This window comes from Myodes glareolus, chromosome 18 (genome assembly GCF_982192425.1).
Source record: "Myodes glareolus chromosome 18, mMyoGla1.1, whole genome shotgun sequence".
Lineage (NCBI taxonomy): Eukaryota > Metazoa > Chordata > Mammalia > Rodentia > Cricetidae > Myodes > Myodes glareolus.
Window position 1 is genome coordinate 70,559,436 of NC_142043.1, and position 24,087 is coordinate 70,583,522.

General features: G+C 48.4%; 2 protein-coding genes across 8 annotated transcripts; both read left to right on the forward strand.

Annotated features, from left to right (window-relative positions):
• Nucleotides 1–19,236, forward strand: Mdc1 (mediator of DNA damage checkpoint 1). Of its 6 annotated transcripts, XM_087898595.1 has the most exons (16): nucleotides 138–155; nucleotides 293–472; nucleotides 3,084–3,219; nucleotides 4,436–4,816; nucleotides 4,898–4,973; nucleotides 5,501–6,708; nucleotides 6,833–6,898; nucleotides 7,045–7,137; nucleotides 9,201–9,899; nucleotides 10,005–10,048; nucleotides 11,164–12,822; nucleotides 12,897–13,019; nucleotides 13,098–13,280; nucleotides 13,535–13,660; nucleotides 13,748–13,858; nucleotides 17,065–19,236. In XM_087898595.1, exons 3-16 carry the CDS (start codon nucleotides 3,087–3,089, stop codon nucleotides 17,230–17,232), a joined length of 5,070 nt encoding a protein of 1,689 aa, XP_087754721.1. In that variant the 5' UTR covers nucleotides 138–155; nucleotides 293–472; nucleotides 3,084–3,086; the 3' UTR covers nucleotides 17,233–19,236. The 6 variants fall into 6 exon arrangements, with proteins under 6 accessions (XP_087754722.1, XP_087754721.1, XP_087754723.1 ...); XM_087898596.1 differs by lacking the exon at nucleotides 293–472 and having other exon boundaries at nucleotides 1–155; XM_087898597.1 differs by lacking the exon at nucleotides 293–472 and having other exon boundaries at nucleotides 147–240.
• Nucleotides 19,237–20,608: 1,372 nt separating this feature from the next.
• Nrm (nurim) lies at nucleotides 20,609–24,041 on the forward strand. 2 transcript variants are annotated; one of them, XM_048440825.3, is made up of 4 exons: nucleotides 20,611–20,799; nucleotides 21,965–22,161; nucleotides 22,782–22,958; nucleotides 23,166–24,041. In XM_048440825.3, the coding sequence occupies exons 1-4, from the start codon at nucleotides 20,667–20,669 to the stop codon at nucleotides 23,445–23,447; spliced, it is 789 nt and encodes a 262-aa protein (XP_048296782.1). In that variant the 5' UTR covers nucleotides 20,611–20,666; the 3' UTR covers nucleotides 23,448–24,041. The 2 variants fall into 2 exon arrangements, with proteins under 2 accessions (XP_048296783.1, XP_048296782.1); XM_048440826.3 differs by lacking the exon at nucleotides 22,782–22,958 and having other exon boundaries at nucleotides 20,609–20,799.
• The last annotated feature ends 46 nt before the right edge of the window (nucleotides 24,042–24,087 follow it).

Sequence of the window (24,087 nt, forward strand, 5' to 3'; positions counted from 1 at the left end):
GGGGCTTCCTGTGCGGGATTTTAATCAATCGGCGCGCTCCGACCTGTAAAAGACAGCTCCAGGAGCCAATCAACGCATCGGCCCTCTTCCGGGATCCGCATTCCCGCCACCCCGCCGGCGGCCGTTACTGGTGGCGCGCGCGCGGGGTTTCGTAGGTGAGTTCGGCCGCCCGCGCCCCGCTTACCTCCTCCAGGCCTCTCGCGGGCCGGAGGGGCGTGCCTTAGGAGTCACTGGGCGGAGGTAATGTGGGCTGCCCGTTTAGATCCTCACGCTAATTATGGCCCCGGTGTAGGTTCGGTGACTCGGAATCTTTAGGCCACGAGGGAACACAGTCGCGCGTGGGTCAAAGATGGTTGCTCTTCAAATTGGAGCGAGAGTCGTAGGCGTCGGCTGGGTTGACAGGACGGAGTTTCCTTCTTGGGGTTCCCTACTTTCCCTGTCAACGGCTTCCCCATGTGTGGCATCTTTATAGGTAAAACCTACCCGTGTAGTTTTGAATTTTTTTCCTTAGTCTGTAGCTCTGGAGATGGAGCTCCCATGAGAGCAGGGTTTATTTTGATTGAGGCTATGTGCCAAATATCGCGAAAGGGGCCAGGTGCCCTTAATGTTGTAAATTAGAGAAGCCGGACCCCAGTGTGGGGGTGGGAGATGTAGATACAGTCCCACCTGTTCCGATCTGGAGGAATTTGTGAAAGACGTGTTTGAATTTAATCCAAACAGAGTTCGGATCAGTTAGGCTCTTGCCAAGGCGTTACCAGGATCCTTAAAACCCATCTGTGTCGTTTCTCATCTGAAAAAAAAAAAAAAAAAAGGTTATATTTACAGGATTCTTCGGAAGAATAAATCAGTCAGTCAGCCTAAAGTATTAAAACAGTTTGACCTGGGCAAGGTGGTGCACGCCTTTAATCCCAGCACTCAGGCAGAGGCAGGCGGATCTCTGAGTTCATGGCCAGCCTGGTCTACAGAGTGAGTCCCAGGACAGCTAGGGCTACAGAGAAACCTGTCTTGGCGGGGAAAAATGAAAACAGTTTTTTAACATAACGTAAGTCTCTAGGTTAGCATTTGTGGTTCTTTGCACTTCAAGCTGAGGTATGCTGACAAGAGTGTATAAATTATGGACTTTGTACAAGGGTCAGAGCTTGTTCCTAAGTTCTCTGTGTCCTTAGAGGTTAGAAAAATACAGAAAACAGTATATTTCATATAGCAATTTCTCAACACCACACTTACACACAGGCGAGGCCTGGTTCTAAGGAAGGTGTCAGATCCCCTGGAACTTGCATTACAAACTGCTGTGAGCTATGTGGGTTTTGGGAACTGAACCCAGGTCCTCTTGAAGAGCACGTTGAACTCTTTAACCACTGAGCCATTCCTTCAACCGCTAAACTTTCTGGTTTTTTATTTTTATTTTTTGTTTTTTTGAGACAGGGTTTCTCTGTAGCTTTGGAGCCTGTCCTGGAACTAGCTCTTGTAGACCAGGCTGGCCTTGAACTCACCGATCCACCTGCCTCTGCCTCCCAAGTGCTGGGTTTAAAGGTGTGTTACCACCGCCCAGCTCAACTTGCTATTTTTTATTTTCCTTTTTTTTAAGATTTATTTATTTATTATGTATACAGTATTCTGTCTGTCTGTATGCTTGCTGGTCAGAAGAGGGCACCAGATCTCACTACAGATGGCTGTGAGCCACCATGTGGTTGCTGGGAATTGAACTCAGGACCTCTGGAAGAGCAGTTAGTGCTCTTAACCTCTGAGCCATCTCTCCAGCCCATCTTGCTATTTTTTAAAAACAGGGTCTTGTTTGTTTGATTTGAAGTGGGGTTTCTCTGTAGCCTTAGTTGTCCTAGAACTCATTTTGTAGATCAGGCAGGCCTCGAACTCAGAGATCCTCATGCCTCTACCTCCCACGTGCTGTAATTAAAGGCATACGCCACCTCTGCCCAACTTTAAAAAAGGTCTTGACATGTCTGAGCTTACATGGAGCTCCTGGACTCGGGCAGTTTGACTGCTTCAGCTTGCGGAGTAGCTGGTGCTGTGGACTTTACACCACCTCAATCCAGTTTCTCATGCTTTTATATACTTTATAGTCTAGCTCAGTGGTAGAGCATTTGCCTTGTGTGCTGCCTAGGTTTAGTCTCTGGCACCTAAAATCCCATAAAATACCCCTTTGTAAATGATATTCTTGAACCTTAATTCTTTGTCATGACCAAAAGTATAAATATGCACATTGTATTATTTGTCTCATTTTGGAGGACAAAATCTTAGTACCCAAGACTGGTTTCCACACACAGTTTTGTTGTTGTTGGAGACAGGGTCTAACTTTGTAGACTACAAATATAAGACCAACATTGAACTCAAAGAACTCTGGCTGCCTCTGCCTCCCAAGTGCTATACCTGCTATACCATGTGTATATCATTGTACCTGGCTAAGTCTCCCAACTCTTAATCTTCCTGCCTCAGCACCCCAAGTGCTGGGATTACAGATGTATGACAACATGTTTGAATCAAAAAAGATTTTTGTTTGCTTGTTTTTAGACAGGGTTACTCGGTGTAGTCCTGACTGTCCTGGAACCCACTATGTAGACTAGTGTAGCCTTGAACTCGGATATCACTCATCTCTACCTCTCAAGTGCTGGGATTAAAGGGGTGTGCCATTTACTACCAAGCCCCCAAAAAAGTGTGTTGTTTTTTATTTTGCATTGGTAGTTTTAAGTGTTGAACATATGGCCTCAAATAGGCTAGCCAAACAATTTACCACTGACATATTCTTACTATCTGCCCCCCCCCAGTATTTTTACATACTTCAGAATGACTGACAGAAAAGCATCAGTCACCTCATGGTGGCTCCCATCTTTAATCCCAGCACTCAGTAGTCAGAGACAGGTAGATCTGAGTTTGAGGCCAGCCTGGTCTACAAAGTGAGTTCCAGGAGAGCCATACATAGAGAAACTGTGTCTGGGGAAAAACAGAAAATGAGAAAGAAAAGCATCATCTCCATATGTATCCAGGTTTACCTCCAGTTATTTTTTCCTCTATAAGCGTTTATATAAACTAATGACAGGAACAATGATAATGTGTTTTCTTCACAGATCATGGAAAACACCCAGGTTATTGACTGGGATGCTGAAGAAGAGGAGACAGAAATATCCAATGGGTCCCTGGGGCATAGCTTGGAGCCTATAGGGCGGCTGCGTCTCTTCAGTAGTGCTCATGGACCAGAACGAGGTCAGGAATTATTGATTAAGAACTTGAAATAAAAATGCAGTATGGGGGCTGAAGAGATGATTCAGTAATTAGGGTACTTTACTGCTCTTTTAGAGGACCTGGTTTGTGGTCAGAGCACCCACATGATGAGCCATGTGTACCTGTAGCTCCAGGGTGCCTGCACAGACATGGTGGACATACACTCATACAGGTGCACACAAATACATAATAAGGAAATTTCTTTTTTGTTTTTTCGAGACATGATTTCTCTTTGTAGCTTTTACAGCTACACACAAAAACCCCAGCCAGGCATATAATTTTTTAAATTAAAATACATTGTGGCCTAGAAATGGGTATTGGTGATTATAGAAGGACAATGGATAATGTAATACAACTGAACAGTATCCTCACAATGATTGAGATGCTTAGATTGGTATTGTGTATATTTTTTTTTATCTCTCTGTGTAGTTCTTTCTGTCCTGGACTCACTATGTAGACCAGCTTCAAACTCACAGAGCTCCACTTACCTCTGCCTCTCAAATGCTAGAATTAAAGACCTGTGCCGCTGCGCCCAGCCTGTATTGTGTATTTTATCCAACGAAAAACACCCTTTGGTCATGGTAGTGTCTGTGATTCCTGTATTCAGGAGGTGAATCTAGAGTTTGAGGATAGCCTAGACTACATAGTAAGTTTGAAAACCATCTGGGCTACATAATGAGACCCTGGATCAAAAACAAAGCAAGGGCTGTAGTTCAGGGAAGAGTGCTTAGCTAGTATGCATAAAACTGTGTTTTCAAGTTTGAGCAATTAGAAAAAAACAAGAACAGTGTGAGTAGATAAAATACTGCAGGTGAGTAATGTATTGTAAGTGCTCTTTAGTCAGGTGGTGGTGGCGCCGCATACCTGATTTTAATTCCAGCACTCAGAAGGCAGAGACAGGCAGATCCCTGTGAGTTCAAGGCCAGCCTGGTCTACAGAGTGAGTTCCAGGACAGGCTCCAAAGCCACATAATGAAACCTTGTCTCAACCACCACCACCACCCCCACAAAAACAAATAAATAAATAAACAAACAAACAAAAAAATCCTACTCTGACCAAAAGTAAATGCTCTCCTCTGCTGGTTATTTTTTGATCCCTATAAGAGCTTTGAGTGAATAGTAGGGTATCATCTTTAGGCCAGGATTCCTCTGGTTTTAATATTTCTGTTTGACCTATTATGTTTCTTTTCAATCCTTAGATTTCCCTCTCTACCTTGGCAAGAATGTAGTTGGCAGAAGCCCTGACTGCTCTGTGACCCTGCCTTTTCCATCCATCTCTAAACAGCATGCAGTCATTGAGATCTCTGCGTACAACAAAGCCCCTATCCTCCAGGATTGTGGGAGCCTCAATGGCACTCAACTCGTAAAGCCCCCTAAGGTCCTAACCCCTGGAGTGAGCCATCGTCTGAAGGACCAGGAATTAATTCTGTTTGCAGACTTTCCCTGCCAGTACCGTCGCTTGGATGTCCCTCCACCTTTGGTCTCTCGGGGATTTCTAACTATAGAAGGGACCCCCAGAATACAGGGAGAATCCCAGACCTCCAGAGTTTTGTTGGCTGAGGATTCAGAGGAGGAAGTGGGTAAGTTTGTGCCTTGGGAGTGTGTGTAAATACAGGGATGAAGATGTAAGCTTCCAATTTATTCCTTCCTGTTCTTGCCAGATTTTCCTTCTGGAAGGTGTGTGGCAAATGGATCAAGAAATCCAACATCGCCATCAGCAACAGTTGTTCCGGAGAGGTAAGTACCAAAGCACCAGATAACCGAGTCTTTCATTTTGTTTGGCAATCCAGTTTGAGTATTGGGATAACAGGTTTGAGCCATCTATAACAGGTTTGAGCCATCTTACCTGGTTTTAGACACCTGCACTTTTGAATAAGGAGTTAAAGTGTCAATCTTGAAGAGATGAGATGATTTTTTTAAAGATTTATTTATTTATTATGTATACAGTGTTCTGTTTGCATGTATGCCACCAGATCTCATTATAGATGGTTATGAGCCACCATGTGGTTGCTGGGAATTGAACTCGGGACCTCTGAAGAGCAGGCAGTGCTCTTAACCTCTGAGCCATCTCTCCAGCCCCCAAGATGATTCTCTTGAAAGGTGGAGGTGAGAGCCTAGGCATAATCTTTTTCTCAGATAAATTAAATTATGGTGAGCATTTCTGGTATACTCAGTGGAGACGGGAAAAGCAGCTGCCAGCAGTAGCAGTGCCTGCTCTTAAGGCTCTCATGGAAGTGCGTCCTGTGGGTTCTTTGTCTTTGCAGTGATGAAGAGGCATCTTCTCCAGTCCCGAGAGTCCCTGGGCTGTCTCTGCCCTTCGACGTGGGCAGTGACACAGATGAAGAGCAGGGTCAGCAGCAGGCAGTGGGGGGATCCTTTTCAGCTAGTGCAGGGGCTGAGCAGCCTGAAGTTAAAGGAATGACAGCTGGCATCCAGCTGGCACAGGCACAGCAGCCTACTGAGCCAAAGTTCAAGGACACGAAAGTCAAGAGTGAGGCTGGCAATGGAGCAGCTCAGGTTGGGTCAGTTCTGGAGAGGAGCCTCACTCTTGGGGAGGACAGCGACACAGATGTGGAAGGAGAGGGGGTTCCTGTGACCCCATTTGTAGGTCCTGGAAAGAAGAAGCAAGTCCTGCTTGGAGTTGGTACAAGGGATCCTGGAGCACCTGGAGTGGCACATCTGCAGGGCAGCCCAGCCACAGATGTGGAGGAGGGCAGGACGCCAGTGGCTGTCCCTCCAGAGACAAACCACACACCCATGGTGATTGACAGCGACACAGACGAGGAGGGTGAAGTCTCGGCAGCACTCACCTTGGCCCATCTGAAAGAGAAGGGAATTACTCTGTGGAGCAGAGACACGGGCATGGAAGAGGTCAAGTCCCAACCACAGGTCCTTGTAGAGCGAAGCCAGAGTGCCTCTGGGAGAGACAGTGACACGGATGTGGAGGAGGGAAAGAGAGAAATGGTCCCTGACAGCCCCATGGACATAGATGAGGCTCTCACTGTCAGGCATACAGAGAGCCAGCCTCCCAGTAGAGCCAGAGATGTGGGTGAGGATGTGGACATGAACTCCCCTGGCGGCCATCTAGAGGGAAATGAGGCCTCTGCTACAGTAGACAACAATGCTGCACAAGTAGAGGAGGAAGTCCCACCAGAGCCAGCTGTTACCCTGGGGGAGAAGCACCAGCTGCCTCTAGAGGAAGCCCAGCCTTCTGAGGAGGCCTGGGAAGCAGCTGTGGGGGAAGGTTCATCTTCAGCAGTGGCAGATGTAAGAATGAGCCAGCAGCCAGTAGCAGAAGACGCTGGGAGAGTGTGTGCTGCAGCTGTTTCTGAGCTGGAGAGCACGCTTGAGGTGGGGGCCCAAAGCAGGTCACCTGCTGCACCAGGTACTCGAGGGGATCCCACACAGCCACAGAGAGAGGGAGCCCAGACTCCCACAGGAAGAGAGAAAGGAGCCAAAGACTGCTGTGACGGTAAGTGCTGCCCTCTGCTCTGCCCTTGACCCTTGAAATAAGCTGTCTATAAGGTTAGAGGAGAACTGTAAAGGTCTTGAGGATGAGAGCTGATTCTTTATCTGTCTCATATCTTTTCCCACAGAATCTGAAGATCTGTGCCTTCCAGCTACCCAGTGCTTTGTAGAAAGGGAGAGCCAGAGCTCAGAAGGTGAGGACATTGTGGTGTTTGTATTTGAGTACCAGTAAAAGCCGGGTGATTAGACTGGTGGTCCTTGAAAGGTGGTATGGCCTAGATGGGGAGTGGGGTTCGGGCATTCTGGAGGAGCTGTGTTCCAGCCATCTTTTCTTGTGCAGCTGTCCAGAGTTTGGAAGATGAGCCTACCCAGGGCTTCCCATGTACTCTGCCCCAAGAGCCTGGGCCTTCCCATCTTAGCCTTCAGACTCCAGGTATAACAGAGTCTCTCTGAACCCTCAGCTTTGTTTTCTTGTTTTCTTCCTCTACATCCTTTCATAGTCTGTCTTGTTGGGAACTGTGGACCCCCAGACCCTGAATTTCCTCTAAACAACTTGTTTTTCTGTGCTTGCAGCTACTTTGAGCACAAGACAGGGGAATGGTTTCTGGTGGGCTTGTAGCTGAGAGTTAGGGTATAGCCATTTGTCAAGGAGATCCTATATAAGCTGCCCTGGAACACAATACAGTTAGCATTCTTGAGGCATTCTTGGCGTTCTTGTTTCAAGAGTGACCCATGTCTGTGTGTGTGTGTGTGTGTGTGTGTATGTGTGTGTCAGTGTGTGTGTCAGTCTGCAGCCCCTTGCCCAGCTCACCAACCGTGCAGTAGTGCAGGCAGTACTCTACAGCCTTATTACCGTAGTACACGCAGTGCAGGAATTACAAGTCTTGTTTTAGATTTATCTGTTTTTATGTGTATGAGTGTTTGCGTGCCTGTACTTATGTTCACCATGTGCATGCCTGCTGCTCACAGAGGTCAGGAGAGGTTGTCTTATCCCCTGGAAGTGGAGTTAAGAACAGTAGTGAGCCACCATGTGTTTTCAGAACTGAACCCAGGTCCTCTGCTAGAGCAACCAGTGCTATTAGCTACTGAGCCATCTCTCCAACCCCTCATACTCATTTTAATTTCTTGTTTGTTTGAAGACAAAGAGTTCATACAGCTGAGGATGAGCTTGAACTTCTGGTTCTCCGAGAGCTGGGATTATAGGTGTGTGACACCACATCCAGCTAGGGATGGACCAGGGCTTCATGAATGCTAGATGAGCGCTCTACCAACTGAGCTGTATCTCCAGCACCACCATTCATATTCTTTTGGTATTTTACTGGTGTTCTCCATTTCACCAGGAAAAGAAATCCATAGCACACATGTGGTACACACTTGAGAGGCAGAGGCAAGATCTCAGAGCTAGCCTAAACTACATAGAAAGTTTAAGGCCTGGACTACGTTAGACCTTGTCTCAAAAAAGGAAAAAAAAGATGGAGCTGGGGCAGTGCTGGTGCACACCTTTAATCCCCGCGCTCGGGAGGCAGAGGCAAGCAGATCTCTGTGAGTTTGAGGCCAGTTTAACATACAGAGTGAGTTCCAGGACAGCCAGGGGTACACAGAGAAACCCTGTCTCGTGGTGGGGGAGGGCAGGGAGATGGACTAGAGAAATGGCTGAGTGGTTAAGAGTGGCAACCGTTTGGAGGACAAGAGTTCAGTTTTGGCTCCCATGTCAGGAGCTGACAACTGCCTATATGCCCAGCTTCTGGAGATCCATGGGCACCCACACACATAATATACACACATACATGTAAATAAAAATTTAAAAATAGATATTTTTAAGACAATAAGCTGGGCGGTGATAGCACATACCTTTAATCCCAACACTTGGGAGGTAGAGGCAGGCGGTTCTCAGTGAGTTTGAGGCCAGCCTGGTTTATAAAAGCGAGTTTCAGGCCAGCCAGAACTGTTACACAGAGAAACCCTGTGTCAGAAAACAACAAAACAAGACAACAAATAAAAGCAGGTTACTGAGCCTTACCCTGATTCTAGTTCAGGAGATTTGGAATTGGCCCAGAAAGTCAATTTTTCCCCTCTGCAGGCTGGAGGTTGAACTCGGGGCCTTACGCATGCCCGGGAGTACTTTCCTCATGCACATACCCAATTCTTGTTTTTCAGAGATTATAATCTCCTAAATAGCATGTAGTGTTTTAACTGCCACCCTATTCCAAGCTTGCCTTTAGTAACCCATTTAGCCATTTGTGAGTGTGCCCTAGCTCTTTGCCTTATTGCCTTTACAAAAACTTTATTTAACTTTATTTTATGTGCATTGGTATAATGATGTCAGATTCTCTTGAACAGGAGTTACAGACAGCTATGAGCTGCCTATGTGGATGCTGGGAATTGAACCCGGGTCCTCTGGAAAAGCAGTCAGTGCTCTTAATCACTGAGCCATCTCGCTAGCCCCTTTTGTCTTCTTTACCTGCATGCCCATCTCCTTTTTCTGATCCTCTCTAGGTTCAGGTGCCCTGGATGTGCCTTGGGAGGTTTTGGCTACACAGCCATTTTGTCTGGGAGAACCTGAGGCCTCCGAACCCCAGCTCATCGCCACCCACCTTGAAGCTCATGGATCTCCTCCATCTCTACCTAGTGCACCACCAGGACACCAGCATCTGGTTCACACAGAGCTGTTGGGAGTTGAAGGCAGAGAGATACAAACTATGGAGAAAGCCATGGGTATACCAAAGGAAACGGCAGACAGGGTGACCCCTGAGAGAGAGCCATTGGGAAGGAAAATCAGGGAAAGAACATCAGACAGTGAGAGAGAAGATGTGATGGGGGAAGAACTACCTCAGGTGATAGAGGACAGAGAGCCAAAAACGGTGCTAGCTAGAGACGAACAGGAACAGGAGTCTAACAAGGGGGAGGGTGGGCATCCTGAAGGAAATAGGGAGAGTTTGAAGGTAGAAATGGAGATGTCCAAAGACACACAGAAGAGAGAGAGAGAGTGGGAGCCACCTGGTTTAGAAGTGAACCTAGATAGAGGGGTGGCTGAGGGAGGGAGCCATGATTGGAAAGAGCAGATTGCCAGTCCAACACTAAAGCCTGGACTTGGCATGGGGGACCTTGAGGGACTGACATCAGCCCTGCCAGTCTCTGGGAGCCAGGGAGATGGAGGAAAGGGAGACCCCGTGAGCCCCGGGAGGCAGCAGAGAGGTAAGTGAGGTCGAGGGAGGCAGTGTGCTGTGCAGCCCTCATGGCATTAGTCCATGCACTACGGGCTGCACAGAACTCAGCCACTCCTGTTTTCACTCTGACTAGGCCGCTTGAGGTGCAAGATGACATCTGCTGGAAAGGCTTCCAGGGTGAGCAAGCTCAGCTGCTTTTTGTCCTGCCCCTACTTCACAAGTCGCCCCATCCCTGGCAGCTTCTTTGTCTACCCAGCCTGCCTTTAATCTATTCCTTTGTGTAGCTGCTGTTTTCTCACTGCATGTACATTTGTGCATGGCTGAGGGTGTGTGTTTGGGGAGGTGCATGAGGAAGCCAAGTAACAGCCTGTGTGGTGTTCATCAGAAACCACCCGACTTTCGGGAAGGGTGGGGGTGAGGATCTTGAGCTGGCTTAGAATTTGTTAAAGTAGACTAGGCTGCTTGGCCAGCAAGCTCAGAGGACCATCGTGTCTCTACCTACCTAGCTCTGGGATCACAAGCTTATGTCACTATTCCTGACTTTTTCACATGGGTTCTGAAGCTCAAATTCAGATCCTAGTTGCTTGCCTTGCTTACTGAACTCCGTAATCCCATGCTCTCAATTTTCTTCGTCACTCATTAGTTAACTTCTGTTCCTGTGTTCTGCCACCCATTGTTCCCAAGTGGTAGTTTCCTTTATTGACTCAGAAGTCTGTGCTTCTGCCCTCTTTGTCCACCCATGTCTTAACTCCTGTGTCCACCCACCGGTGCAGAACACTGTACTGGAATTATGAAGAGAGAGACCTCTTACGGTATCCAAAAGATTGCTTCCTCCCCCAAGGAGTTCCTAGCCTAAAGAGAGGTCACAGAAAGAAGTGCCAGTGAGCATGTCATGCCCATAAATAGAATCAAAGCCAGACATACTGATGGGCCTGTCATCCCAGTACTGGGCAGTAGAGGCAGGAAGATGAGTGGAGGGAGGACACAGCAATCACATGAGGCCCTTCAGGAACACTGAGAAAGATCAAGATCCATGCCCACCTTTCTTTTTTTTTCTTTTCTTTTCTTTCTTTTTTTTTTTTTTAACTATTTTTATTTTATAATTCATTGGTGTTTTGCCTGCATGTATGTCTATGTGAGGGTGTCAGATTTTCTAGGACTGAAGTTATAGACAGGTATGAGCTGCCATATGGGTGATGGGAATTGAACTCAGGTCCTCTGGAAGACCATCTCTCCAGGCCCACTAACCTCTTTCTTGCTACCTTTTGTCACTTGCCTGTCCTTCTCCTCAGGGTGATCCAGAACCCCCAGCCCATTGCCTGCTTTCTCCAGTGCCTGAAGCTTCAGCTCCACCTCAGAGTCTCCTCACCTCTCAGAGCCCAAAGCAGTCTTCCCCTTCTGAGCCACACCTTCCTGAGAGTCTTCACATGGAGCCTAATGTCAGGCCTCGGCGGTCCTCCAGGATGACCCCCTCATCCTCTGCTGCCCTTAGACCAACATCTCAGGTCACTCGGGGCAGGACAAATAAGTCCTCTGCCAGGACCCCAGAAGTGATTGTCCCTACAGACTCTGAGCTCCAGCCTCCCGCCTCCACAGAACAACCTGCCATCCCCAGACCCACATCTCAGGTCACTCAGGGCAGCACAGATAGTTCCTTTGATAAGGCACCTGAATCAGTTCTCACAGGTCCCGAAATCCAGCCTCCCACCACTGAACAGCCTGTTACCCCAAACCCTACACCTCGGGCCACTCGGGGCAGGCCAAGTAAGTCTTCCATCAAGACCCCAGAACTAAATGTCCCCACTAGCTCTGAACTCCAGCCTCCCACCACCACAGAACAAGCTGTCATACCTAAACCCACATCTCGGGCCACCCGCGGCAGGCCACGTAAGTCTCCTATCAGGACCCCAGAGCCAGTTGTCCCCACTGTCTCTGAACTTCAGCCTCCTACCTCCTCAGAACAAGCTGTCATACCTAAACCCACATCTCGGGCCACCCGGGGCAGGCCACGTAAGTCTATCAGGACCCCAGAACCAGTTGTCCCCACAGGTCCTGAACTCCAGCCTGCCATCTCCACAGAACAGCCTGTCACCCCTAATCTCACATCTCAGTCCTCTCAGGGCAGGTCACGTAAATCTATCAGGACCGCAGAACCAGTTGTCCCCACCGGCCCTGAACTCCAGCCTGCCACCTCCACAGAACAGCCTGTCACCCCTGAGCCCTCATCTCAGGGCAGGATGCGTAGGTCTTCTGTCAGAACTCCTGAAGCAGGCATCTCCACAGCCCCTGAACTTCAGCCTTTCACATCTAGAGAACCTCCTGCCTCCAAGCCCACAGCTCTGGGTACTCGGGGAAGGACATGTAAGCCCTCCATTGAGGATTCTAAATCAGTTGAACCAGTAGCCCCTGATTCTGAGCCTTCCGTCTCCACAGACCGTCTTGTTACCCCTGAGGTGATAGATCAGAGCATAAGACTGAAGTCCTCACCACTAAGTGCTTCCCCAGCATCCACTACCCCTGACCTGGGACCTGGAACCTCAGAGCCCATTCCTCAAGGCAATCGCCGAAGGAGGCGGAAGGCTGCTGGGAAACAGGACTCCCACATAGTTCCCATTGACCATGAGCCTTACTCTACACCCTCTAAACCTGAGTCCCAATCTTCAACCAGCCAAAGCTCAGGGACATTAGAAGCAGCTGAGTTGATTACAGTCGCTCCTGAGGCTGCCGTTGCCCAGGTTCCAGAGACCCCCCCTCACATTCCTCTGATGCAAAAGGAAGCAGCTGGGAGATCAGGGCTCACTCCCAAACCCCAGCCTGAGACTTCTCGAGTCCGCAAGGAGCCTTCCACTACCGCGAACTCACCACTTCAAAAACGTCCCCGAAGACAAGTTCCCCAGATGACCATTGTCCCTAAGGAAGAAGATCCTCCAGAAATGCCAGTGAAGGAAGAGGTAAGAGTCAGTCAGGGCCCCCTAGCTAGGAACAGGAGCTACAGGACTCAAATACCCACTGATGGGATTTTCAGCCTCAGGAGAGAGCAATTCCGGCACCAGGCAAGAGAAAGAGGGGCCGTGCAGAAGATGAGACCCAGGGAAACCCAAGTCGAAGCCGGCGGACTAAAACTAACCAAGAAGCAGTAGCTCCCAAGGTAGGAAACCAGTGGCTGGGAACTGAGGTGTATGCTGCTGATGTGGGTTGCTGTGACCATCTTCATACCGTCCCCTAGGTCCTGTTCACAGGAGTTGTGGATTCTCGTGGAGAGCGTGCAGTCCTGGCTCTGGGAGGCAGTCTGGCCAGCTCAGTAAATGAGGCCTCCCACTTAGTCACAGATCGCATCCGCAGGACAGTCAAGTTCTTGTGTGCTCTGGGGAAGGGTATCCCCATCCTCTCCCTGAACTGGCTGTATCAGGTAAGAAGATGGTGAGTAGAGGAAAGGACTGCTCACCTACCCTCAGGAAGTAGTGACAGGAGCTGAGGTGGAGAATGGAGTGTTAGTGAGGCAGAGGCTGCTTTGAAGAGGTTTATTGTAAGGGCCTGAATGACTCAGTGGTAGTGCACTTGCCTAGTGTGCTTGAAGTCTTGGGTGAGTCCTCAGCACTGGAAAGGAGAAAGAAGACATAATGAGTTCTCTTCAGATGAACCATTGCCTGTTCTTCCTCTTAGTCCAGAAAGGCCGGTTACTTCTTGCCACCTGATGACTACTTGGTGACTGATCCTGAACAAGAGAAGAATTTTAGCTTCAGCCTTCGGGATGCCCTGAGCCGGGCTCGGGAACGGAAACTACTGGAGGTGAGGGGCTGCCTTCTGCAACATGCCTCAGTCCTGCCCAGTGGCCTTCGCCTCTCAGTGCAGATCCTGTCTCCACCTCTTTCTTAGGGCTATGAGATTCATGTGACCCCTCGCGTGCAGCCACCTCCAGCTCAGATGGCAGAGATCATTGGCTGCTGTGGAGGCACCGTCCTGCCCAGCATGCCCCATTCCTACAAGGTATGACGGGCATGTCCAGAGCCTGAGGGGGGACAGCCGGAGAGGCTGTGGGGTGAGGACAGGGTGGGGACCAAGGCTGACAAGAGTAAGGGAAGAGAGCTGCTGACAGCAGTGGACTGAGTTTTGTTTTGAGGGTGAAATATTTTCAAGTAGCCAGATGTGGGGCCACACGTTGGCAGTCTAGTGTTTGGGACTTGAGGGCAGGAGGAACAGAAGTTTAGGTATATACTCATAAAATAGCAGCCTGGACTGCGCGTGACTGTTCCCCCACCCAGACTGTTTTTTAATATCTATATTTTGCATGGAGAATAGGAGCCATCATGTGAGTGCTGGAAACCAAACCTGTTATTGCAAACCATCTCTTTAGCCCCCATTTTTTTAATTAAAAAAAACCCAAATCCATATACTTTGTGCCCATATTCAACAGTTTTGATTGTATCTTTTTTTAAAATTCTGTAATTAGGTGGCCTCAATTTAGCAGCAGCCCCCTAGACTTAACCCAGCAGTTCTCAACCTTCTGACACTGCAGCCCAGCCATTACATTATTCATTATTATTATTAGTTTTGGAGGGTTTTTTGTTTTCGTTTTGGTGGGAGGGTTTTTTTGGTTTTTTTATTTTGTTTTGTTTATTTCCAAGACAGGGTTTCTCTGTAGCTTTGGAGCCTGTCCTGGACTAGTTCTGTAGAGCAGGCTGGCCTCAAACTCACAGAGATCTCCCTGCCTCCCGAGTGCTGGGATTAAAGGCTTGTGCTACCACCACCACCCAGCCATTAATTATTTTTGTTGCTACTTCAAAACTGTAACTTCTGTTTTGAATCGTAATGTAAACATACCTGTGATTTTCTTTCTTTTTTTTGTTTTTGTTTTTTCAAGACAGGGCTTTTCTGTATCCTTGGAGCCTGTCCTGGAACTCACTTGGTAGACCAGGCTGTCCTTGAACTCACAGATCCACCTGTCCCTGCCTCTGAAGGGTTTGCACCACCGGCATTTTTTTTTTTTTAAATGTGTGAATGTTCTGCCTGCATGTGTGTCTGCAGGCCAGTAAAGGACATCAGATTCCATTACAGATGGTTGTGAGCCTTTATGTGAGTGCTAGGAATTGAATTCAGGTCCTCTGGAAGAGCAGCCAGTGCTCTTAACCATTGAACCATCTCTCCAGCCCCAATATCTGTGGTTTTCAGTGGTCTTTAAGTGACCTCTGTGAAAGGTTCATTCATTGCCACAAGAATTTTCAACCCATAGGTTGAGAATTGCTGCCTCAACTGAAGTACTGCTAACCAGCAATGCCTGGCTTTCCCCCCTCCTTTAATTTTGTTTTATTTTGGTTTTTGGCTCACTGCAAAATCGAGGCTGGCAAGAAACACAAAGTAACCCTTGTACCTCACTAAACAGAGCATGCCTATGAATTCCAACATTTGGGGGTCCCAAGTAGAATAGCCCAGGAGTTCTAAGTCATCCTTGGCAAGTCTGAGGCCAGCTTGGGCTGTCTTCGAGTGTCTCAGATTCTCCCACAGCCGTCAAACAGAAAATGACTTTACTAGGGTGTGGCCGCTTACTTCTGTGGTCCAACCTGACACGGGAGGCAAACTTAAGGTTTAGCCAATGTTCCACAGCAAGAGCCTCTCTTACATGATGTCCTCCTCCTCTGTGTTTAAATACACACTTGTGGGAAGTATCTGCCTTTTCTTCAGTAGTCACAGCACCTTTGCAGATCTCCAGCAAAATTCATCATAGTTTCTCCATTCAACAAACTTTCCAGTTACCTTAAAGATGGCTTTTGTTATTTTAAGTTGTTTGTTGAGACAGGGTCTCTACATAACCCTCAGTGTCCTGGAACTCACTCTGTAGACCAGGCAAGCCTTGAACTCTCCGAGATCTACTTGCCTCTGTCTCTGAGTGCTGGGATTAAAAGCTTTGTTGTTGTTTTGATGGTGACAGTGAGCTGTTTGTTTGTTTTTGGTTTTTTTTTGTTTGTTTGTTTGTTTTTTTGGTTTGGTTTGGTTTTGTGCCATTGTTGGTTCGTGGCAATGTAGCCCAGACCAACCTCTTGGCTTATTCAACCAAGTGCTGAGGTTTATAGGTCTGTGCTACTGTGACCAGCTAGCTGAAAGATGCAGAATTTTGCCAAGCATGGTGGTACATACCTGTAGTATCTACCATTTGCTCAAAGAAGTTGAGGCAAGAGGGTCACTTGGATTTAAGAGTTCAAAATCAGACCGAGCAGCACAGTGAGAACTCCATTTCTTTTGTTTCGTTTTTCGAAACAGGGTTTCTCTGTGTAGCCTTGGCTGCTGTGAAACTCTGTAGAGATCTGCCTGCTCTGCCTCCTGAGTACTGGGATTAAAGGCCTGCGACACCAGTGCCCGGCGAGAACCCCCATTTCTTAAAAACAAAAAGCTAAAGTTCATATAAAGCCCATATATTTGTTATATTTCCTGATTCTCTTACTGTGTAAGATTCCACCCACCTGACCCCCTGCCTTTGTAGGAATTTACTTCCCAACAAAGACTAGGGCAGCTGTCCCTGAGAATATTCCCCAGTCAGGATTTTTCTGTGTGTTTCCTTGTTTGTATCATTTTTATCTTATCCCACTATATTTTATGTTTTGTGTGATTTTTTTTCTTTTTTCTGAGACAGGGTCTCTCTGTAGTTTTGGAACCTGTCATGGAACTAGCTCTTGTAGACCAGGCTAGCCTCGAACACACAGAGATCCGCCTGCCTCTGCCTCCCAAGTGCTGGGATTAAAGGTGTGCGCCACCACCACCCGGCTTGGTTTGTGCAAATTATAATTATAAAAACAGCAATGGGGGCTGGGAATAGGAGCTCACATGGCAGCCTGCTTGCCTAGGTAGCATATTTAGCAACTCTTGGTTTGATGCCTAACACACATAAACTGGCCTTGGTAATAGATACCTGTAATCCCAGCATCTGAAGGTAGAGGCAAGAAGACCAGAAGTTCATCATCTTTAGCGACATAATAAATTTCAGGCCAGCTTAGTATGAGACCGCTTTTCAAAAAAGAAAGTGAAAGGTAGGCTGATGTGTTTTGAGTTAACCTTTGAGGCAAGAATACTTGATAGGCAGGACGGTGTATTTCATGTATGCTTTGTATGTTCCTGCACGCATGTGTGTGTGTGTGCCTGTAGATATATATAGGGCATCCTGATCTGTTCCTTTCTAACTCTGTCTCTTCTGCTCCTCACAGCCTCGGCGAGTTGTCGTGACCTGCACTGAAGACCTTCCGTGCTGTGCTGTCCCCGCTCGCCTGCGGCTGCCCCTCCTCTCTTCTGAGTTCCTCCTGACGGGAGTGCTGAAGCAGGAGGCCACACCAGAGGCCTTTGTTCTCTCCAATTTAGAAATGTTATCTTCCTAAAAAATACAAATCTATCAGCAAACACCCCTAGAAAACACTTGGAAAAAGAAATATAAATACACAATTAAGACCCAGCAAGGTAGTCCACACCTTTAATGTGAGCACTTGGGAGGCAGAGGTAGACAGATTTTTGTGAGTTCCAGGCCAGCCAGGGCTACATAATGAGATCCTTTCTCAAAAACCAAACAAAAAACCCTCAGGGCTTCACAAAGACCTAAGATATTGGGAATGTGGGTAAGGCTTTTGAAAAAGAAAAAAGAAAAGGACTTTTTCCGTAAGATGTCCATTTTTAAATTGTCCAAACCCAAGCTGGGGGTAGTTTTGTGGCAGAGCACTTGCCGTCGTGCTGAGGGCTCTGGTGAAAGTGCTGTTCCAGGCCCAGCATCCTAGTGTGCCCGTCTTTGGAAGCTGTCACTTCCCATTTCTTCCCAGGATTGTTTGTTTTGTTTTAGACAGGGTCTCTCTGTAGTTTTGGAGCCTGTCCTGGAACTAGCTCTTGTAGACCAGGCTGACCACGAACTCAGAAATCCACCTGCCTCTGCCTCCCGAGTCCTGGGATTAAAGGTGTGCGCCACCAGCACCTGGCTCTTCCCAGGATTCTTACTCAAAGTAAAGCAGCTCCCAGGAGTGCCTAACTGAGAAGATGTGAGTGGCTCATGGCATGTTTTCTGGTCTGTGACTGACCTGGTTAGAAAGGGTGTTCATGCGCTTTTGCAATGCTCTCTGTTAGCTGTGGTCATCTCTGTGTAGGTTGGCGCTCACTCAACCTGCCTGATGGCGAATTTTTGGTGTGACAACACCAGACAGACTGAGTTTATACTTATTTATCAGTATCAATTTAGAGTAAATTGTATTTGTTTTTAAGAGTTGACCACTTTCCAGGATGGAGAACATAGGACTCTTGGGCACTGCTGGTATTTGGTTTAGCCTCCGCAGTGAACAGTTTAAGTTCCTTTAAAGTTGAGTGCAAAGTTAGTCATGGGCGCAGTTCCTGTACTCCCACTACTTAGGAGGCTTGAAACAGGAAGTTCACAAATTCCAGTTCAGCCTGGACTACAGAGTAAAACCCCGTCTTAAAAGAAAGAAAGGGTTTTTTTTTTTAATGTTTTTTTGCGGTTAGCTTTCATAATTTTTACGGTAGGTCAGTATTCATTTGACCTACCTGCTTACCATATGACCAGCAATGCTGTTCTTTCTCCTATTGGGAAATTCTATACTTGACCTTCAATCTGAACAGTCCAGGTAGAGGCAAGTGGGATCAGAAGTTCAAGGTTAGCTTTGGCAACTTAGCAAAGGAGAGCCCAGTCTAAAACTACAAGACTCAACAATGGAAAACAGGCACTTGATAATTGTTTTTGTTTTTTGGGTGGGGCTTTCTTTTTCTTTATGCTTGATAAGCAATGATTTTGCCGCCATGCCTCATTCCCAGCCCCCTATTGCTTTTCATAATAGATACAGATATAGTGTAGATGATTGGGTAGTGTTAACAACACACACCTTTAATCACAGCACTTGGGAGGCAGAGGCAGGTAGATTTCTGAGTTTGAGGCCATCCTAGTCTTCAGAGCTAGTTCCAGGACAGCCAAAGACGGCTGTTACACAGAGAAACCCTGTGTTGAAAAACCAAAAAGAGAAACTGTAGATGTTCGTCCAGCAATGATGAAATATGCTGTGTGTACCAAAAGGAATGCTCAGACATGAAGTAAAAACCCGGTATTTGATGATGAGTGTAAAGAACACCCTAAGTAAAAGAAACAGACTCAAAGGACATTTGATTCTACCTGCATGATAATATCCAGGATGGGGGAATGCACAAAGAGTAGATCAATGCATCCCAGACTCCAAGGACAGGGGAGATGTTAAAGGGGTGGAGAGTTTCACTGTGGGGAGCCAGAAAGAGGAAGTGATTGTACATAGTGCAGAATATTAAATGCTACTGTACTAAATGCCACCTTGCTATGTAAATTTCATTTCAATAAAAACATAGTTGCTAGCTTTGTATAATTTTCTGCTGTGAACTGTGTTAGAAAACTACTTTGGTGTAGTATATATAGCCTGCTTTCTCTCCGTGTGGTAGACATCATTTTGGGCCCTGCTCTCGCTAGGCAACTGCTTTACAACTCATTTATACCCCAAGTATATACTGAAGCTTTATGATTCTTCTTTTAGGGGGTTGCTGGGGGTTGAATCTAAGGCTTGAAGCAATACTGCTCAAGTAAATCCTTCACCACTGAACTGTAGTCCCAGACCTTTGTTAATTTGGTGCCTATGGGAACCAGAAGTCAGCCTTTGTCCTTCCTCAGGAGTCCACTTTTTCTTTGAGACAGGGTATCTCACTAGGACCGTGAAGCTCCCTGGTTAGGCTAGGCTGACTGCCAGTGAGCCCTAGGCATCTTCCTTTCTAGGGCTTGGATTATGAATGTTTTTAAGGGTGAAGCAGGATAAAGAGAAACCTCAGTGCAATCCTCGTTTTCCACCTACAAGCCCTTCTGCGACCGCTCAGAGATCCAAGAACAGTGGAGCTAGACTGATGCCCCGGTGCAATCCTGCAGAGGCAGGAACATCAGCTCAAGACTATTCTCAGCTATATAATTGCCAAGTTCGTCGCCAGCTTGGGCTACATGAAGATTCTGCCATTTAAATAAGTGGAGAGAGCAGTATGCAGACAGAACCTCCTCAAAAAAACTGATATTCTCGGACGCAGCCCTCTCAGTACAAATTTCCCAAGCCGAGAGCCGGGTGGGGAGGAAATGCGCTTTACAATGCATGGCAGTTTGATCCAGAGGCTGTGGGAGCGCCCAGGCTGGGTGCTGCTAGGATGTTCCTCTATCCCTCAACCTGAGGGCCTTGCCTTTGCTAGTGTTGGGTATTTTTATCTCCCTGGCCCTGCCTTATCTGCAAACTAAAGGAATAAGTTCGTGTCTTCTGAGGACCCTGTACTCGGAGAGCTACAGTGGGGACAGATCCTTTCACCACGTAGTCTTCTTTTTTCTTATGGCCCTTTTGGACCGGGTCTCCTTGTGCAGTCTAAGCTAACTTCAAATTTTCCTGCCTCAGCCTTCTGAGTACTGGAATTACAGGCACGAACCATCACGAACAGCTCTAAAACGATCACTAAACAAAAATCTATGTTGGGCGTGGTGACGCCGCCTGCAACCCCAGCACACCAGGGGCTGAGGTCTGGTTTGCACGCAAGGGAGGCTCAGTCTTCACTTTCCACTCCACGTGAACACGGGCCTGACTGAGGTTCGACCCACGCGGGTGGCTGCAGAGCCGCTGCCCTGACGACGACTAGGGTTCCAGGCTCCGCGCTATGACGCGCCTCTCGCGGTCCCCGCCCTGAGGCCAGCATCCCACGAAGGCGGGACCTGGGCGGGGCCAGCAGCCGCGGGAACCCCGAGCCCGCCTCCTCGGCAAGCTCCTTGGCGCTCGCCATGGCCCCGGCGCTGCTGCTGGTTCCGGCGGCCCTCGCCTCCTTCATCCTGGCCTTTGGCACCGGAGTGGAGTTCGTGCGCTTCACTTCCCTGCGGCCGCTGCTTGGAGGGATCCCAGAGTACGGTGGTCCGGGTGAGCCGCAGGGATCCTGGGCGAGCTGAAGCGGAGAGGAGGAGCCAGAGCAACGTGGAGAGGGCGGGGCGTGGAAACAAATGACAGGGAAAGGCCAAAGCTGCCAGGCGCCAACGGGAAGGGAACAGAAGGCTAAATCAGAAACTCCAAGATTAGTTCGTCCTGTGCAGAAGCTGGGGAGTGAGGACTGACCGAGTAAGGGTGCGGTGGGGGTAGCTTTTGTGGGGAGAACTAGGGACGGGAAAGATGAAAAGAGGAAACATTAGAAAACCGCGACCGTGGGCCCGTGGTAGCATTCCAGAGGCAGATCTCTCAGATCAAGGCCCGTCTGGTCTATTGAGTAAGGGTTATGTTTGTAGAGAGACTCTGTCTCAGAAAAACAAAAAAGAAAGAAAACTACACCAAAGGTGATTTCTCTAGCCTTTCTGTGTGTGTGAGAGAGAGAGAGAATATATGTGGAATGTGTGCTTGTGTTTCTGTTTGTGTGTGTGCAGGTGCAGCTGAAGGGAACCTTGAGTGTCTTTCTTCAGGGGCTAGCCACCTTATTTTTTAGAGAGGGTCTTACTATGTACCCCCAGCTGGCTTGAAACTCAAAGGTCCACCTGCCTCCGTCTCCCATGTATTCTGGAGACAGAATCTGTCACTGAAACCAGAAGCCTATCATCTAGGTCAGATGGGTCCTCCGGAACTGGGGTTATAGATGGTTGTGAGCTGCCATGTGGGTGCCAAGAAGCAAACTGGTTCCCCCGAAAGAACAGCAAGTGTTCTTAACCGCAATCCATGGCACCAGCCCCTCTGGAGTTCTCCTGCCTCTGCCTCCCCAGCACTGAGATTACCAGCACACACCCCACCATGCCAGGCTTTTTGTAGGGGTGCCAGGGATCGAATTCAGGTGCTTACATAGCACTACATGGACTGAACCATCTCTCCAGTCCTCCCGCATTGGTTTTAATAATGACCCTACCGGCATTCTAAGAATCTTCCCCAGAAGGAGGCTAGAGAAGATGAGAGATTGAAGGAACAGGAAATTGAACTGGGCTTGGCCTTGACAAGATCTTGAAAACGTCAAGGACGTGGAATAGGGCTCCAAAAGAAGATGAGGGTAAGGGAATGTTCTAACCTTAACTGATCCTTTGTCCCTGTCTTCCCTAACCAACTCCCTCAGATGCCCGCTATGGGTGGTTGGCTGCCTTACAGGACCGAAGCATTCTTACCTCCCTGGCTTGGGATCTTGGGCTTCTGCTATTGTTTGTGGTGCAACATAGCCTCATGGCAACTGAGACAGTGAAGGCGTGGACATCCCGGTACTTTGGAGTCCTTCAGAGGTCACTGTATGTGGCCTGCACAGCGCTGGCCTTGCAGGTATGAGGCCTTTGCCACGGGAGACATAATTCGTGGCGTGCTTACACTGGAGGGACAAGATGAGTGTGTAAGAAAGCAGGGGATCCGAATCTCAGCTCCTGTCCCCCCAGAGCACATGCCCCATTCATCAGCAGAGTCCTGTGTTTCTGACATTCCCCAGCACAGCCTGAGGAGTCTCACCCTTGCAACTTTGTTCATGTTGTCTTGCTTCAGTTTGTTTCTTTGTTTCTCTGCCTATCCCTGGGTGTCCTGAAACTCCCTCCTGCCTCCGCTTCCTGAGTGCTGGGATTAAAGGCCTGCACACCACTGCCTGGCTTGCTTCAAGTCTTAAATCCTTCTTAGTTCCTGTCTTCCAAACCTAGGTCTTCAAGAGAAGACGCCTTCCAATTAGTCTTCTCATTGGGTGTTTGTCATAGGCTAGTTTGGTAGGGTATCCAGCAGCCCCCATCCTATCCGTTTTGTAAATCCTGTGTAGAAATGGATCATCTTCATATCCTCCATACCCCATCCCGAGCCCTCTTCATGATAAATATTTACTGTTTATACTCAGAGGAAAGAGCGGTAGGTTACTGTGGAGCCAGGGAGATCCCTGGCATGCTTAGTTTCTCATTTTTCCCCAGCTGGTGATGCGGTACTGGGAGACTGTACCCAGGGGCCCAGTGTTGTGGGAGGCTCGAGCTGAACCTTGGGCCACCTGGGTGCCCCTCCTCTGCTTTGTGCTCCACGTCATTTCCTGGCTCCTCATCTTCAGCATCCTTCTGGTCTTTGACTACGCTGAACTAATGGGCCTCAAACAGGTGAGGATCCCACATCCCTGCCTGAGTCTACAATTCTCTCCCTCCCATACTGTGATTGCTCCTGGCTCTGTAGTCCCTTGCCTCCTTTTCTGATCGGTCTTCTTTCGGCTCGCCTTCAAAGGTCAGTCGCTATAGGTCTCTGGGTTTGAGGAGGATGCCTGGACCAGAGGCTCGGGCTTGATTTCCGTGCTCTTCCCTCTCTCCTAGGTATATTACCACGTACTGGGGCTGGGTGAGCCTCTGGCTCTGAAGTCTCCTCGGGCTCTGAGGCTCTTTTCTCATCTTCGACACCCAGTATGTGTGGAACTTCTAACAGTGCTGTGGGTGGTTCCCACCCTGGGCACTGACCGCCTCCTCTTGGCTCTTCTCCTTACCCTCTACCTTGGCTTGGCCCACGGGCTTGACCAGCAAGATCTCCGCTACCTTCGGTCTCAGTTACAAAGAAAACTACAGCTTCTCTCCAGACCCCAGGACGGGGAAGCAGAGTGAGGAGCTAGCTCCATTTCTAGGGCCTGTTCTTCCTCAAAAATCAAAATCCCTTAGCTTCCAGGCCGTTTGTTACAGACCAGAGGCTGGAAACCATGTGCTGAAGGGGCTGTCACTTCCCCTGCTTGAGACCTCAGTTCCAGGGTCCAGATCCCCCTACTCTAAATTTAGAGTTTCAGCCACTGGCCTCCAGGGTCCATTTCTCACCAACCAAGAGTGGGTACAAAGTCATGTCATCTCTTGGGGTGTGATACAAGGCTAAGGGCTCTGCCTTGAGCACTCCCTCCCCGGTACTGTTACTGGGTTCTGCACCTCAGGGATCCCCTTCCTAGTTTCCACTTCAAGGAGCTATGCCAGGGCCAGTCTGCAAGTTTGCAGGTAGTGGATATCTCTTGTACCGCTATGCGTTTTCCCCACTCCTGCCTTCATTTCTCCACCTCCTTATAGGTCCTGCCCTACAGATCCTAGGTGTCTCCTGTTTTTTAACTCGGTCTCCTACCGCGGAGTCTCCCGTTTTTAACTCGGGCTGACTCAGGGCTTCCTGCTCTCTCAAAGGATATGCGCTGCAGAAAAATTAAAAATTTTCTACATATGGTACCCAGTTGTCTGTCCATGTCTCTCAAGCCGCCGGACCAAGTGTGGG

What these genes read in the sequence shown, in the direction of transcription:
- Mdc1 (XM_087898596.1), top strand. Translation starts at nt 3,087, where the DNA reads ATGGAAAACACCCAGGTTATTGACTGGGATGCTGAAGAAGAGGAGACA. An exon ending in CTGCTGGAAAGGCTTCCAGG is followed by an intron (nt 10,049 to 11,163) that starts GTGAGCAAGCTC and finishes CCTTCTCCTCAG; the next exon opens with GGTGATCCAGAACCCCCAGC. An exon ending in GCATGCCCCATTCCTACAAG is followed by an intron (nt 13,859 to 17,064) that starts GTATGACGGGCA and finishes TGCTCCTCACAG; the next exon opens with CCTCGGCGAGTTGTCGTGAC.
- Nrm (XM_048440825.3), top strand. Translation starts at nt 20,667, where the DNA reads ATGGCCCCGGCGCTGCTGCTGGTTCCGGCGGCCCTCGCCTCCTTCATC. An exon ending in CCCAGAGTACGGTGGTCCGG is followed by an intron (nt 20,800 to 21,964) that starts GTGAGCCGCAGG and finishes CAACTCCCTCAG; the next exon opens with ATGCCCGCTATGGGTGGTTG. An exon ending in AACTAATGGGCCTCAAACAG is followed by an intron (nt 22,959 to 23,165) that starts GTGAGGATCCCA and finishes CCTCTCTCCTAG; the next exon opens with GTATATTACCACGTACTGGG.